At 25.7% G+C, this 17,886-nt stretch overlaps 1 protein-coding gene across 1 annotated transcript in view; it reads right to left on the bottom strand.

Annotated features, from left to right (window-relative positions):
* Nucleotides 1-497: 497 nt before the first annotated feature.
* Nucleotides 498-17,886, bottom strand: part of LOC129611586 (frizzled-like) — a 54,389-nt gene continuing 37,000 nt past the window's right edge. The window contains exon 5 of the mRNA XM_055524794.1: nucleotides 498-535. Coding sequence (XP_055380769.1) covers nucleotides 498-535 — 38 coding nt within the window. The remainder of the gene's footprint in view (nucleotides 536-17,886) is intronic.

Below are 17,886 nucleotides of genomic sequence, written 5' to 3'. Positions count from 1 at the left end.
TAGTAGTAGTAATCGAGAGGATCCGCTTGGCAACAGACGCAAAGCCCATGCTATAGGCCAACCAGAAAGTCCTTCGACAACAATCAAATTAACACCAAACACCCCCAAGCAGTACAATCCGAAAAAACCACTTAACGGAACCAATTAACCTCCTTGGAGAGTCTCAAAAGACGTGCCAAGGAATCCCACGTCAGAACCTCTAGACGATCATATAAGAAAACCCTCAGGATGCGATCCCCCTTCCACATCAGAAACGAAGCGGCATAAAAATTATGTTCCACATCCATCACCTCCGCAATATTCTGACATCCCCAACAGACATCCGTCGTAGGGACTTCTACTAGTATACTGATATTAGCCCTACTATATCCGAACAACGACTTCACCCTCTTCTCTTCCTTACTAGGACACATCGCTTTGACGACCTGCATACGTGAGCCTCCGCCCATAAGATTTAGGCCTTCCTTAATATGAAATTGTCATAATTATTTAATATACTAGTAGCCCGTAACCGACAAATGTAAATGTTCCGGCACTAAAATTGAAAAAAAATTTATTATTCTTCAATAAAATAAAATTTTAAAAAACGCCATGAGGACATTGTCAACCTATATTACCTATTGAGAAACTTAATACTGCTGTCTATCGGAAGGAAAGCAACAATAAATTACGTAATTTTTAAGTTACGAGCTCTAGAATTTTGTACATGTGACAACAGTGATACACCACAAGGAAGTGTAGACATGTAGTTTACAAAGAAAAATCCTTTGTAACTGTGAAAATATTTATGTGAAATAACGGACAGCAACGGTAATTAAACACACAAATTATTTGAGAATTCTTTATAAGCATTTACTAAGTAGAGATCTCGGACTTTAAATTATTTAATATTCCCCAAACTTTTATTAATTTTTCAAACAAAAACCTTTTTTGAGCTTAATTTTTCAAATAACAATTAAAAAATAATAAAAAGTAATTTATTCAAATGAAATTTTAAAATTTGGTCACATAATCGAAATTTTCCGAAAAACAAATTATTTTGAGAAAATATTAACAAAATAATAATAAAAAACGCACTTTAATTTCGCTAACCACGAATCGTTTAAATATGAAAATTACCCATTGTTCTAATTTGATTCCAAAAAGAAAACAAACCTCAACAAATTTTTTTTTTTTCAACTTAAACCTGAACTCTTTAGATTTGTTTTCATTTATAAAATTCTACAGAAATTATGCTTTTGTTTTTTTGCAAAATTATAACAATAGAAACGTTAATAAAAATTTTTCCGTAACATTTTAGGTCCGCAGTTTTAAATACACAAAATATTAAATGAACCTTAATATTTAAACAATAATCTTTTAAAAAGTGAATTGAATTGCTTTTTTTTCACAAAAAAATCCGAACTATAGAAAAAGATTATACAAAAGTAATTTTTTGAACTAAAATAAAATCCAGAATAAACGAATCGAGATCATTAAATTTGGATCAAACCAATGGTTTGTAAAGTAGCAGTTTTCCCTTGAAAATACAAGCGAAAATACTGTTTTTAAAAACAATCTACTACATTATTTAAATTATGTACTTTCATTTATATACCAATATATTAGTCATTAATTTAATTTACATAAGTATATAAAATTATTGCATATACTTAGGATAATTGAAAGAAACATAAATGATGGAATTCGCCACACCGGTTAAATAAGTGAGTTAAGATAAGTTTGTAAAAAACTTTTGTGCGTTTACGCAATTCAAAAGATGTTTGTGGTTTCTAAACGATAAATTTCCAATAAATGGCAGTTTTAGGACTCTAAGGAACTATTTGGGAAGTTTTATGAACAGACACGAAAGGCCAGGTGAAATTAAAAAGCACTTTACTCCAATTTTTGTTTTTGAAAAGTACTAAAAACAAAACCAAATTATAAAATAAAAAAAACCTAATAAATAAAATTAACCTTTTAAGTCAATAACCGTGTCACTTATAAATGCCTTAACCATACTATTGTTTACTACTACCATAATATTATTATAACCACTAACACCATAATAGTCAATAAAAGTTTTTTTTTTAGAGTGTCATAACCAATACACAATCATCTAGACCAATTTTTTTATAAAGAAAGAAAAAAAGTTTCTTTTCTTTTAACTTTTATTTTTTTATTTTCTGTTTCTCGTTATCAAAATAATTCGTCACGTCTGGTTTATATATAGTTGTGGTGGGTAGGATCCCATGTCTGCCTATAAAATTAAGTTTTATATATTATTCTTTTTCAAAAAATCACAGTTGCGCATATTTAATTTCATTTCTCATGCCTAACGTATATGCTGTACGAATGGTCTGATTGTACATATACACATTCACATAAGCATACTCGTATGAAGAAGGTTATTGAAATAATATTTTCAATTTCTCGGCCTTTTTATAGATTTTAGTAAATTCTATGATATTGCGCCTCATTTGTTGTAGAATTGTAAATAGTAGGAAATTTACAATAAATTGTTTTAGCCTTATTAGGGTTCAAGGAATTATGGCTAATAAAAAATAAAAGTACAGAATTGTCCCGTTAGACAGGTTATGACTCTGTGAAATCCTAAATGGAATCACATCCCATACTATTTCACGCAATAGTAGACTAGAAGAAAAATAAAACTTTGATGACATTTTCAACACCAAAGCCTTGTTTCATCAAAATGTCATGATTCAATAGATTTTAGCAGGTGGTTTATGTAATAACAAATTGTTCGACTAACTGTCATACAAATTAAAAGGTTATTTAGCTATATAGATCTAAAACTATATTGATGCCATAGTATCGCAATTTTGCACAGTCAAACTTAGTAAAGGCCATCACAACCGATAAAAATATTTGAAATTGCATAAATTTTTATGATATTTGTCAAACAATTTCCAAAATTTATTTGACCTTTCCTTAGATACTGTCAAAACTACATTATCGAAATTTCGCACAATCGAATGTTATAACGAATGCGGTGGTCTTTATTTAAAATTAAAAATTTATCACATATTTTGTTTGATAAGAAATAATTGGTATTCTTTTCTCTTTTGTTCAATCAAACAATCCACTGATACTTACAATGTTCAAACTTGTATTAAATTTTAATCGTATCAAACAAAATGTATGAACAATGTTTGATAAGCTAGTAATTAGCTCTCGAGAATATTATTCGCTCTCTCGTAACAAATCTATTTTATTGTGCAAACGAGAATATTATGTAGTTTATATCAACTATCAAAAAAATATCCATAAAAATTTTTTAATTCGAAATATAAGAGTGCAAAACTTGGTCATGAATACTGAAATTTTATAAGGTTTACGCAAAAAAAGAAAACTTAATTTACTCATATATACACAAATACAGAAATAATATAATAAGATTCTTAATGCATATTTCCAATAATTTAGAAATTGTTAAGGGGCACTTTATGTTTTTTTTTTGGGTTTCTTATTATCATTTTATAGTCAGGATTATAGGGTAGACATTAAAATACAATAATAGCGGCAAGAGCATGTTATATTCCTCATAACAATGAAGTATGCAGAAATATATCGAAAAACAAAACATTTTTTAGCCGGCACGAATGAAAAAATCAAAAAAAAATTAAAAGACGATATCACGCATATTAAATTGTCACGATTTAAATGTCATCAGTTTTCTTTAAAAAAGAGAAAAAACAAGAACAACAACAAAAGAAATAAAACTTTTATGGTAAAAATTCAATTTTTTAATTCTTTTATAGTTTTTAGAAAATTAATTTGGACATTAAACTAGACTGCATTTAAAAAAAAAATTCGGTCTCGATTTTTATTCACTGCCTGCCGATTTAATTTTTCTCCCTTTTTTTATTACCAAACCATATGCAGGCATGTGTGTGTGGATTGCAATTTTTTTTTACAAAAAAAATTAATCATGAGAATTCATTTGAAATAAATTCGAATTGTTTGTATTGCATGAATGCCATTTTTTTAGGACTAAAACTAGAAGACGTGCAGATTATTTAAAAAAAAAACGTGCCTTAAATTTTACTAATTTTAAAAATAAAGTCAAACCTTTAATGATATTTTTTATGGTCTTTTAGCAAAAGCTTTGATTATTCAAAAAAAAAAATTTCGACTTTTTTTTTTAATTTTTTACATTTATATTTTGCAATAAAAGCAATTACAATCATTCGGAATCATTTCTAAACCTAACAATTTTCTGTTTCAAAGCATAACAGCTAATGTTTCATGTGTCATTTTACAAAAATTTTGTAAAAATTCTAAATTGTAAATGACATGTAAATTCCTTCTTTTTCATTTGCATACGAAAGCTGTAATAGTTGTGTCTCTATATGCATTCATTGATTATCTTAATTATTCAAGCGCATATGTACACCCTAAACGAAATAAAAGCATTGCAATAAAAAGACAAAAATTTTGTTTAATAAACTCACAATTTCGTGTATTCATTTTGGAAGAGAATAAATGAATTTATTAAAATTTACAACGTTCTCTAAAAAACATGACAGTAATATAAATCGTTATTTTTTAATATTAAACATGCAAACATACTTTAAAAAAATTAATGATGAGCGAAGGAAGTTTAATTGGGGAATGACGTAAACAACATTAAAAATTTTTCAAAGTGTACAATTTAAGTGTATTTTTGTTAATAGAAGAAATTTCATCTGTTTTCTGTTATTTAAAAATTTATTCAATTAAATATTTTAATAACAGGGTATTCTGTCCAGCCTGTATAGCTAAAATTTTAACTTTTTCAACAAATATATATTACCAATATGCGTGTATTACGGCACCAACTGAAAATGACTGATTTAATTGCGTTCAAAATCTAAACCAATCACACAAATATCATTCAGATCTCATATTAACTCGCCATTAAATCTCATATTAGCTCCCTTAAAATCCTTTCATATTAACTCGCCATTATCTGTGGGTATTTTTCTGAGTGAATTGAAAAAACGATGCAAATAAAATAGTACAAATACATATATGCGCACAAAATCAATATGCCCTTCTTTCCCACTTTTTTTTTTGGAAAATTGCTAAAAAAGAGTTCAAATTTAATTTCAAATTTAAATTGAGATGAAAAAACTTTTGATAATTTCTAACTCATAATAAATTCAAAATTTAATTTAAGATTTAATATGTCATGTCAGTCATTTCATTTAGCAATTAATATTGTGACGGAGCAATGAAATATTTAAAAACATATTATAAGGCTGACAGTATACATTTAAAAAAATGCCGAAATCTTATTGGAAAGATGTTGTAATCTTATCATAATTTCTACAATAGTAATTCTTGTATATTTATATGTATAACCAGCCTTAAGTCTGGCTTCTTTGAATTCGAGATCAAATTCTTAAAGAAATAATTTAATATTTTAATTCAATTACTTATAGAAATATTATGTATTAATATAGTTTTACACTTAGAATTAGTAATCAACGTCCAATTACAGTAAATAAAGAACGCATTAATAAGTTGAAAAATTCAAATAGCAGAAAATTAAAGTACTATAATAAAAGAATTTTAACACTAGCAAATCTTACTCTACAATAACAACATTTTCAAGTTATTACTCTTTTATTAGAAACTTACTTCACAATATAGTAAATTTCTATAGTAAATCAAATTTTGAACTATAAACTTCGCCCTAGAGAATATTTTTCAACAAATACATATTTGTTTATTTTTAATAGAACAAACAGTTTGTTATAGAGCAATAGTGTAAACCAACATAATTCTAGAAATTCTTTAATTTTGAAGATTTTGAAGGTGTTTAAATTCAAATATAAAGATTATCATTGTCTCAATTCCTTAATAACTTCTAACACCTTTCTATTTTCGAAAAAGAAAAAAATATTAAGAGAACTTTTATGTTAAAAATTCTTTAAATTTACATTTTATTTCCATAAAAAGAATAGAAAAAATTTTGAAAAAGAAAAAAAAAACATTTTTCCATATTTTTTTTTTATGTTTACTTCAAAAACATTTGAATATTTTTTTGTATTTTTCTCAACAATCATTCATAAATTATTTTCATTTTATTTTTTATTGTTGTTTTTTTTTCTACATGGGTCCATTCATCATTTTCAACACCACACAGCATTCATATTTTGACATTTTTATTCCACCATTTGTTTTTTTTTTTTTTTTGCTTTTTATTTCAAACTTTATCAAAATAAATATTTGTTGTTAGCCCATTATCAACATTAATGCCAGAGTACCAATAGAAAAATATAAAAACAAAAAATACAAAAAATTGAAATTTATATTTTGAAAGGTTTAAGGTTTTTTCGAACATGTTTTCTTAGACAACAAAAAAATAATTTTAATAGAGAAAATAAATGAAAAATACCAAAATTAATCAAACAATTGCCACCAAAAAAAAAAAAGGTGTAAAAATAAATGGTAAATAAAAAATAAAAAACAATTTCTTTAACTATAGTAGCGCCATACAATAGTTACCGTTGTTTTATAACTTTTTACCATAACACAATATACTTTTGCTATAAAAGTTAACAATACTGTAAACGTATGCAACAAATATGTAAGCGTATTCAGGTACTATAAGAAAAGTGGCGACACTAAGTCGTTGTAATATACGATCAACGTGAATTTCATTGATCGTATAGTTCGTATTCAAGAATATTACGTTACACTTCCGTAATTTTCATAAAATTTTCATTAAATTAAGTGACAACAATAACCGCTGATGAATTTAATGAATTTTTCATTTTGATTTCTTTTTTTTTCATGAATTATAGAAACCTAATTAAGGTCTTTAAATTTATTTAAAAAAAAAATCGTAATACACAAACTATAACAATAATTGTTAACAAAATTATAAGAGACGCATTAACAATATTATTTACAAAAGTGATTAGTATTAAATAACACGAATAAATTTGAAAAAATACGAATGAGATCGAATGATATAAAATGCTATTTAATTGCCTTTGTTGGCCTTTATTACTCTTACAGCATACCCATATAATATTATGTACATTACTCTTCATTTACGGGGAGTAATTGATACATTAAAACTTAGAGTAAATTTGCTAAAGCTACTCTTTATTCATTAAAATATGAAAAAGTACAAGAAAACGTGAATAATCACGAAAAAGCGAAGAAATCCGAATCAAAACGAATAAATACGAATACATAATACAAAATGGGATGAGTTTGTTTTTATTACACTAAAATCGCTATTATAATTAATTAACAATTCTGATGTTCTAGAAATTTTCAAGGAACTGTCCCAAATTTTGACTTTTTCTTCGTTAACACTTGGATTTAATTTTGTTATTCCTACTTTTAAGATTAAATACTCAATTCATATTAATTTCAAATTAAACAAAAATCTCCACCTTAAAATATTAATATTATTGTATATTACAAATATTTAAAAAAATATTACATAAATTTAGGCGCAATATCTTATTTGTCGAAAATTTTATAAAAGAAATAAATTGCAGTCTATTGTTACACTAATAACTTTACCGAATAATGACCTCAAATCAATATTCCTGATGAAATTTTAATGATCGGCAACAAAACAGGTAAATTCACACAAACTATGTTTCGGACAACTTCCAAATTATTTTTACAATTTTTAAATAATCTAATTTTTTAAATTTTAATCTTACTGAATTTCATGTGCCGTGCAATAAAAAAATTTCAATGCACTTATGTAGAATTGCCAACTGCCCAAAAAATAAAATTTTTTTGATTGACTGCATAATTTCAAATAAAATTTATAACAGTACATACATACACATAAAATGCAATCATAAAATTTTTAATTAATAATGAATGCTTCTCCATATAATTAAAACGTTCCATTAAAATAAACATTATTAAACAGTTAATTTTAATGGTACTTAAGCTACTATATACATCAAATTAATATGCAATAAAACAAATGAAAAACATGGAACTTTTGATGATTGTAAATTGTTTTATAAGAAGTTGCTTTGCAAAAGCTCGTCTTTACTATAAAGTTAAATTTAAAAAAAAAAACACAACATCAACAAAACATTCATTTTAATCATCTAAAACCACACGAAATTTTAAAAAATAATTTATAAGGTACAATACTAAAATTACATTTGCATATTCACACAAGGTGTACAGTATGATTTGGAAACACTATTGACTTTTAAAATTTTTTCGAGTTTCTACACTTTTTACAAAAAAAGTGGCTACAAATACAAGCGTGACAATTGGAAATGATAAGGCAACGATCATTTTCTTTGAAAATACGTTGATTTAAATTAGAGTTGGCAAGTCGTGGGAGATAATTTACCCGAAAAGTTGAAACAAATTATAAAACAGCTCCCGTCCACATTAAATTGTTTAGTTCTTTGAATATTTATTCAACCCGAACAACAATTTAATGGAACACTCTATAAAAATTCATTTATCAACTGTTATAATGTTGATTACCATTTAAAAATCAACCGTTGTATTCTATACGCTTTTTTTGTTGCTCTTTTCTACTTTCTTTATAATTTTTTTCGTTTTTGATAAACGAAAATCAACGATTAGATGAATGAACGAATTAAATGAGCGTGATTGTTGATGTAAAAAGTTTTCATTATGTTGCTTCTTTCCTTATATATGTATGTAACTACAAATATAAACAAATATGTAGTTGTATGTATGTAAATTTTTTTTTTTAAAAAATAAAAATTTCCATATGCAAATTTTCATTAAAAAAAGCACATATAGAGAAAAAGTAAAAAAATAACAATGCTTTACAATATTTTTACCATTATGAAAAGAAAACCATCCAAAAATTAAAGAGGTACGGTTACGGTATAAGCCCATTGAAGAATCAAACGAAAAATAATAAAGGTTAAAAAAAAAAAAAAAAGAAAAAAAAAAGTATAAGAAGAACGTAAATAAAGGTAGAAAATATTGTTAATGCTGCACCTACTTCCTACACTGACTGTTATGAATTTTAAGTAGCAAACATGGCAATATCAAATTTTAATATTGTTATGTGTGTACGGTATATAACGATATAAGTACACATTAGCAGAGAGAGAATGAGAGACTATATCGGAATTTATTAAGGAAAAAAGAGCTTTGTTATGCTAATAAACGAAAAATTTTTTAAAAATCATTATTAAAAGAAGTAAGAAATAATATTTAATTTTGAATCTAAGCATATATGAAATTTATACATGCCATGTAACCCGTGTATACGAATAAATTTTGTTAAACAACAAAGATTCTTTTGGTTGATTTTAATGGTCTTAAATCTACAAAACAAAATATGATTGATTTGCATATAGGTTGTTAAATTTAATAATTTTACTTTTCTAAATTTAAATTTTGTTTCGATTATAAAAATCAAAACTCTTTTAGATTTTAGCATTTGAAATTTGATTTAGTAATTTCGATCATAACTGATTAAATTAGGAGAATTTGTAGTTACTTATACATTTTTCTTTAGTTTAAATTTATTTGGTTTTAATTATCAAAATATTTCCTACTAGTAATTCCACTGGAAATATCGTTCTCCTATTAAATTTCTTGATAATCAAATCCAGAAAAATAAAAGAAGAAAAGTTCAATTTAATAACGAGCTCGCGTCGTCATACTATTTAGATCAATTTAAATATATTTGGTGTTTATTTAGTGAAGTAAAATTTTTTTTTAAATTTTCAGTCACTGGAGTCACTCTTGCATAAAATTGAGTGATACCTAAGGATTTACACGAAAAATTATTCTCATTGCACTTTTGAAATTTGATTATTAAATAAAAACAAAATCGGCGAACAATACCCAAAATGAGGCTTTATCACAGTGTTGTATATTTTTACTGCACATACTACGGAAGTTCTTGAACGAATTTGGAAAAACAAATATTTTTTTTGAAAATTGCTTCACTAATATATTCATGTTGACTCCTGAATTCTAGCTTATTATCTATATTACACCTAGATATTAATTAATTTCTTTTCCAATGACAATTTTTTAGTTATCTATTTTTATTTCTATTTCGTCATTATTGTTAAAAACTCCAAAAATACTATCCTGTAGTGCACCCATTGTAACGTTTACTGCGTTAGAGACATCACATTATTAATTTTCACTTTTTGATTCCTATCAGACAAATACGAACCAAACCGTTGATTTTCAACATTTGTTTCCAGTCTCAAATGCCAGTTAAATATATACCTTAATCCAATTATAGAACATTCGTTTCTACAAAATTTCAATACCCTTAATAGCTAGTGAAAAATATGAGCAAACAAATTTGAAACATTAAAGATTTTTTTTATAAAATAGCACAGAATTTTTAAATACACTTAAGGCCCTTAATAAATCAGTTTAAAGTCGAATCTCTTCGATTTTGAGAACAATAAAATCAATTTTAATAATCCATAATTTTAACATAAAGTTCACTATTTTAATATTTTGGAAAATTAATCAAATAATACACCGCTTTGGTTGAATTACACAAACAGCGGAATAAGTAATTCTAAATTCCATTAAATTACATTAAAATCAATTCTTAGGATTTACACGTTTCACGATTCATATTTAAAATATTTTTAATGTTAAAACCATTTTCTTACAACCATAATAACGCATATTTTTTTTAAATAAATTAATTCAAATTAATTCAATTTTATCAATAAAATATATTATAGAGTAATTTAAATGATTTCCAGCTTTTTTATCGCGCCTGTCACAAAATTAAGGTGTCTATGGAAAGAAAAAAATCTCATTTAAAAGGCCAGCCGTCATAAATCAAAAAGTAAATTAAAAAAATAAAAAAACAATTAATTTGCATCTTCAAACACTTACTTACATCTTAATCGCATAATAATTTGAACATTTTATTAATTCACAAAATAAGAAATGCGCATTTTTAAAAAAAAAAGTGTTAGAGATTATATCAAAAATAATATTACTGTTGAGCTTTGCATGGAGCTGTAGAAATAGTAGATTGGTACCGAGTAGTAATAGTAGCAAAGTTCAAAGTCGTACACGTCGTACTTTGCATCATACAAATTAAAAATATCAATCTTCTCATAGCAAGTTGGCATAGAGGCTAAACGGTAATAGTGTTAACCGGAAAAGAGGTATACTCTCTACGTGAGAGTAAGATCTACAGTCATATGAATGGTGGCGAACCTCTTATAAATCAGGTTCGTCACCACTGCACATTAAGTTATTGTTAGATTTAATAAAAATTTACTTTTTCAAATTTAATATTAAATATTACTGCATACTTAAGGTTAATGATAAATTTTATATTAGAAATTTTTGGCAATTATAAATTATACGATTTAAGAAAATATTAATTCAAATTTTGTAACTTGGACAACAAAGCACCGAGACTACGTATAAGGTTCTATTGTGCCCCCTATCCCTCTGCCTGAGTGACGAGCATGCGCTGTATTAAATACTGAGTCCAGTTTAGAAATCTAATTTATGTATTTTAATAAATTACCCTTATTGTATTTTGCAAATTATTGCTAACAAATTCGGAAATACAAATATAGACCTACAGCTGAAATTTCAATTTTTCAATATGAAAATTGCATAATTTTTTTTTTATTAAATTATCAAAATTTTTGTATAAATTTTTGAATTCATGAAAAAATCACAGAATTAGCCAATTTCTCTGTTATGGTGGTGAGATTATAAATATTTACCGATTATGTAAATTAAGTATAAAAAAAAACAAGCAATATAAAAAAAATATAGTTCAAAAATTATCATAAAAAACTCATTTATTTAAGATTTTTATTATAAAATTGGAATGATAATTTGTAACTCCTACAATCAAGGTACACAGCTACACATATATGAATTTATTATATTAAAAATATTGGAATATATTTTCTTTTTACAAAATTACAATAAATTTTATTAGCATAATTTATTACTTTCAATTATTGAAAGCAGTCTACATTTTTGAAGTGTTACGGGTTAAAAAACATTGAAACAAAAATAAAAAATATCAAATTTCACCAAAAAATATATATAAAATTTTTAACCAATATATTCAAAAAATTTGATGATTTGAATGTGTGAACTCAGTGAATCCATCTATTGAGAAATTGGAACATCAAATGGAATCTACTACTATTGAAAAACTTTACGAAATATTCAATTTTAATAAAGTTACTGCCATAAAGAAAATTGTCTCCTTCAAAACGATAATTGAACAGCATACATGCAATCCGTGTTCGCATATTATCAGATTTAACATATATTTTTCAGATTTTTCAAAGGTCTGCCAGATGACCAGATTTCTTACCGAAATTGCGAGATTTTTCAGATTTTTTGGCGAAATTTTCCGATTTTCTGTAAATTCAATATGGTAACGCTGCATGGAACAGGCGATATCTTGATCACATCATAGGGTATTAGAATACAAATTGTTGAACAAAAATTATTCGAAAAAATGCTCTTGGAAGGGTCATGCTAATTCAATGTTGGCTTTTCTTTTCTTTCCTTTTTTTTTGGAAGTTCATTAAAAATATAACAAAAAACTCACTAAATTACAAGTTTTCTATATGAGCTCAACCCAAGCTTTCAATTAATAATTTATTATTAAAATAAATTTAAAATATAGAACAGGGTCTTCCCTATTATTTTGAGCCACTAATCCTTTAAATTGCTTATTAAAATTCTCATTTCTTTTGTATCTTAAAAACAACTAGGCCGTAAAATTAGTCTTACATTTTCATCAAAATTTTCAAGAAAATAAAAAAAATTATACAAATAAAGGTGCAAAAGGTATTATAATAAAATTAAATAATTTTTTTTAATTTAAATTTTCACACGCCCTATATACTATAACAAAATATTTTACATAAAAATGTTAATTAATTAGAATTTTTGGTGTGTAACATTCATTAATAAATTGGTTCAATACAAATCAACAAAATTTCCAATTCATTCTCTTAATTAAAAAAAAACAAACCTTTTTTGGTACCTTGATTTGTTTAACAACAAGAGAAAAAAAACCAACAAGAATTTCCCTTTTTTTCTCAAATAAATAGGAAAATTATCGACAACTTTATAATTAACTTATTTAATATTTATTACCATTCATTTTCCTAATGTAAAACAAATGTAGTTTACAATATAGTAGATATATAGAACTTTAGCAAATTATTCATATATACGCCTATATATATGCAACAATTTTTCTCTTTAATATTCTAATAAAATAAATGATTGATTTATGAGAGTTCTCATCTTAATGATGCGGTTCATTTATTTCAATTTTAGAGATGTGTTTGTTCTGTGTAGAAAATTTTGAAGAAAAACAAAAGCAAATTAATATTTTACTCAAAAAATAAAATTTAGAAACTGATGTAGAATTGCATGTCATGTAGATTTTGTAGTTATTTTACTGCTTTTTAGTTCTACTCAAATTTTATTATGTAGCTTTATAATGGGCTTTAGATCTTATTATACAACTGTAATATTGGAAAAATGAAGCAGTTGTAGTACGATTTTCGTGGATTTTTTTTCAACATGTATGAAGTGTGGATACTAGAAACAAAGCCGCTTCTTTACCTCGAAATATTTATTTGGGAAGCAAACGATTCTTCAGTCAATTAGATGTTATATTAAGTCTTCAGTCAATTAGATGTTACTAGTCCAATGACTTCGAGAAAAATAAAAGCGAATTCAAGACAAAAAAATTTTTTTTAAATTTTTCCACCACCGTAATTTCATATAGCACTTACATATTACTTTAATTTTAAATCTGCATCACAAGAATTATTTTACTACGTTCTGCAATTAAATCAACTGCAACACTTTAATCAGCCACTATAACAAAATATAAAAATCATTTATCTCTCATTTCATATCATAATGAATGACAGTTCTAGTAATTATATTTTCGGTTTTTTTAATTCTGTTACGGTTCTTTATTAGTTTTCTTAATTTTTCAAATGTTGATTTAGTTACATACAAAATAATACGTGCAATATAGAATCTATAGTAATAACTTGGGATATATTCTAAAAAAATAAATTGGTAATATATATTTAGATGTACACTAATGTACATAGACCTAAATTAGAAAAGATTAGAACCGAATAGGAAAAAAAAAACAACAAAATACTCATAAACAATTAGGGTTCTTTATGTAGTATCGGTCCAAAAGTAAATATCTAAAAATAGAAGGCAATAACAACAACAAAACAAGACCGAAAAATAGAAGAAAAGCCATAAAATTAAATCTTTGAATATAAACAAATGATTTGTTTAAAAAGACAAAAAAAAAACTTATTTTTTGTTTCAGTCTAGCAACAAGCTAACAAAAAAATTCTATATAAAAACGGCTCACTTTTTTTTGTTCTTCTTATTTTTATCATCCCAAAAAAACGAAAAAAAATCTTCTGCTCTATTCTTTGCTCTTAATTTATATTAATGAATCGACAAAGATCGTTTTGGATGTTTGTTTTTCCACTTGTTTTTTCTTCTTATTTTCGAAATACCCATTTTTCGGTTAAATATTCTTGACAGAACTGCGTGGTGTAGTTTGCTATAAATTCTGTGTACTCATCGGAATTCGGTTTAAGGTTCTAAATTGGTATTACGAATTGAAACGCTCCTTATATTTTTCTTTTTTCAAAAGTTGACTTGATTTTTTGTTTGACATTGACAAGACAAATCATAAATAAACCAAAACTTATTGAGAAATTTGACAGATCTCTCACAAATTAGGTCCAATTCGCAAGAAGCAAGTACAAGAAGAAGAAGCAAATAAATTGTGCCGCTTACCCAATAAATATCAAGGGGGGTGGGGGGGGGCGATTATGAATATTTAATATTATCTTTTCAGATTAAATTAAAGTTCGCAAACTCAAAATTTCAAATATAATGCGAAGAAAACAGTTAACACATTATCGCGTAGCGGGCTGTTTTACAATGTATACATCCGGATACATAAAAAGTTTGAGGTCCCTATTACTCAAAAAATAGGTTTTGAAAAAAATATAAGAATAAAAAAATGTCTAGAATAAGTTTCTACATCCATATTGCCTATAATAGGATTATAAGTGACAATCCACCCAAGCGGGTACTAGTACCCGACCCGCTCATAATGTGTTAAAAATTGCCTAAATTTCTGATTACCAAATATATTTTATAAGCAAATGAGTGCGAGAATACCGCTGTAAATCCAATAGATTTTGCAAAAAAATTAAATTCGCTGAGAAATTTCGTCAATTCTCAATTAAATTTCCACATATGCAAAGCTTGTTCCGTTTTCAGACCTCAAGATTTCAAAATTCTTTCTAGACTAGCTTTCGAAAAATTGTATCTTAAAAAATTATAATTAGAGGCAAATATTATCACAAGTGTACCCGAAATCCTTTTATAAATCAGTTTATTGGCTTCTTAAAGACATTTCGTTTTCAATATATAAGAAGATGCTCTTAAAGTGAATTATGATGAAATAATGTTGATAATAAATTCAAATGAATGATATAAGTTCAAAAAAAACAACAACAAAAACATTAAATTACAAAAAAAAATTTATACAATAAAAAATGATAATAAAATAATCAAAAAACAAAAAAAAAAATGTTGTGCCCCTATTCTTCCCCCTGAACTTTTATGTCTACTATTTTTTTATGCTTTACTCGTTTACTCGTTTATTTCGGTCTTTTACCATCTTTACTTATTTATTTAATGATGACTTTTTGAATATATTAAACAGAGTAAACCTCTAAAAATGATTAATTGACTTTGATGAAATACATGACGTTTCTCTTTTTTCTAAAGATAATTTTTTTAATTAAAATGTAAGAATTGAGAAAATTGTTAACAAAATTAGAACTGAAAGAATGAAGAAAAATACAAAGAATAAATAAAATATATGTAAAAGAAGAAAAAGAAATACGAACGCGCCATCATTTAAAATCACCATGAAGTCAAACGTTACATGCCGTCACCCTATAATATAGAGTGCGTGTACATACCTACGCGTATAGATATGAAAAAGCGAGAAAGATGGATTATTCACGTTTTTGGAATTTAATATTTGACAAGCTAATAATGTCTAACATGATTTAAAACTTTTTTAAAATTGACTTTTATGAAATTTTTTTTTGTTTTTGAAAAAAATTTAAGGAAAACAAATTTAAAATGGTCCAGAAGGATATTTTTGTAGGAAAAAAAATTCTAAAATAATTTAAAAATTAATACATGCTCGAAATATTAAGAAAAATTGAGGGTACGTAGCACGACAAGGTTTGATGAACTTAATAATTTTTAAAATTATTACCGATTCGTCATTATATTTCCCATTGTTCGTTTACTGACTGCGACAATTGAATAAGTTTTTTTGGCAAATTTGTTTCTAAATTTCAAATACAATTTTCACAAAACAAAGTCTTACTATCTTGTATCCGTATAACAATAAGTTAAGATTTCTGTCTTTCAATTCAAAATTAACAAAAATAAAATAATTGCATACTTTTAGGGTAAAAACAAAATATTTAAACAAACATTAAAATTATAATCGAATTTGGCGGCTATTAAAAGAGAAATAATTATATTTTTTGGTTGAAAAGACATTTACCCTTAACTTTTTGCTTTAATAGAAATTTTGGAAAAACTGCTGGTTTCGGCAAAATTAGAAAATGCAAAACTATATAATATTAGAAATGGAACTAAGAAAAACTTATATTAATTTAAAATTATAAGAGAAGCAAGTCTTAACATTTTCTAAATTTGCGAAATTTCAGAAATATTTTTGGTTTCGCCTCAATAAGTTGCCATAAAAAAAAAGGATATTATTGGAATTTTGAATATAACTCTAAAACAGTATAGCAGAGGAGAGAGAAAGATAACCATTAATTTTCATCTACAAATAAAATGTTTTCTTAGAAAAACCCATTTGCGAATAAAATTTGAGTGTTCTGTCTTTGACAGATTGCAGAAATTTTGTGGACAGACGCGTGGATAAACGAGTGGGCAGCTCAATTATAACTAACAAAAACATTTTTTAAAATTAAATTATTTTTATTTATTCTGTGATCGTCACCACATGTATAGTAATCGCAGATAAAATACAAAATTTAATTATAATCTTAGCCTGTCTACATCATACTACAGTTATCATAAACTTAAAAGGCTGAGCAATAATTTCAATATTTCAAAATTATCCAAAAACCAATTTAAAATTTAATCAACATACAACCATTTACATAGCATTTTAAAATGATTAAAGAGTTGAGGCCTTTAAGAGATATTTTTAATTAAATCTCGAGACATTTAATACTCCTACTATTCCCTTCATTTCTTTTCATTTAAATTCACAATCTAAAATAAAAAATTCTAATTAAATTTTTTCAAAAAGAATTTTGATATTTGTTTTTTTTTTGATTTTTTAATTTTGAAATTTTTTGTTTATTTCCACTTCAATCAATTTATACTTTTTAATAGTCATGGAAAAATAAGAGAAAAAACATAATAATAATGAAAAAAAATAAAAACCAAATATCCTTAAGATCATTATCCGCTTTTGATTTTATCCAGACTTTCTCTATATTATTTTTGAATATCTTAAGCAGTTTTTTCCCATCTCATTCCATTTTTAACCTACCCATCCCCACCCCCCCCCCCTGTTTTGCCCTTGTTAAAGCAATAATACAACCAAGTTAAAAAAATTGAGAAAAAACGAAAAATAAAAATTAATTCAATAAATTTTATTTCGATACCCCGATTTGAAATCAATATGCTCTAGTAATCGATTGATTTCATATTCACCTATAAATAGAAAAAAATTTTCATTTTGACTTTTATCAATATCGAAAAGAAATTTCCTCTCCTCTCTTTCCGGGCCTTCTTCTCTTCTTT

Source organism: Condylostylus longicornis, unplaced genomic scaffold (genome assembly GCF_029603195.1).
Source record: "Condylostylus longicornis isolate FDR11 unplaced genomic scaffold, ASM2960319v2 ptg000053l, whole genome shotgun sequence".
Classification (NCBI taxonomy): domain Eukaryota; kingdom Metazoa; phylum Arthropoda; class Insecta; order Diptera; family Dolichopodidae; genus Condylostylus; species Condylostylus longicornis.
Note: the sequence above shows the minus strand (reverse complement) of the source record. Positions and strands in the feature narration are given on the sequence as shown.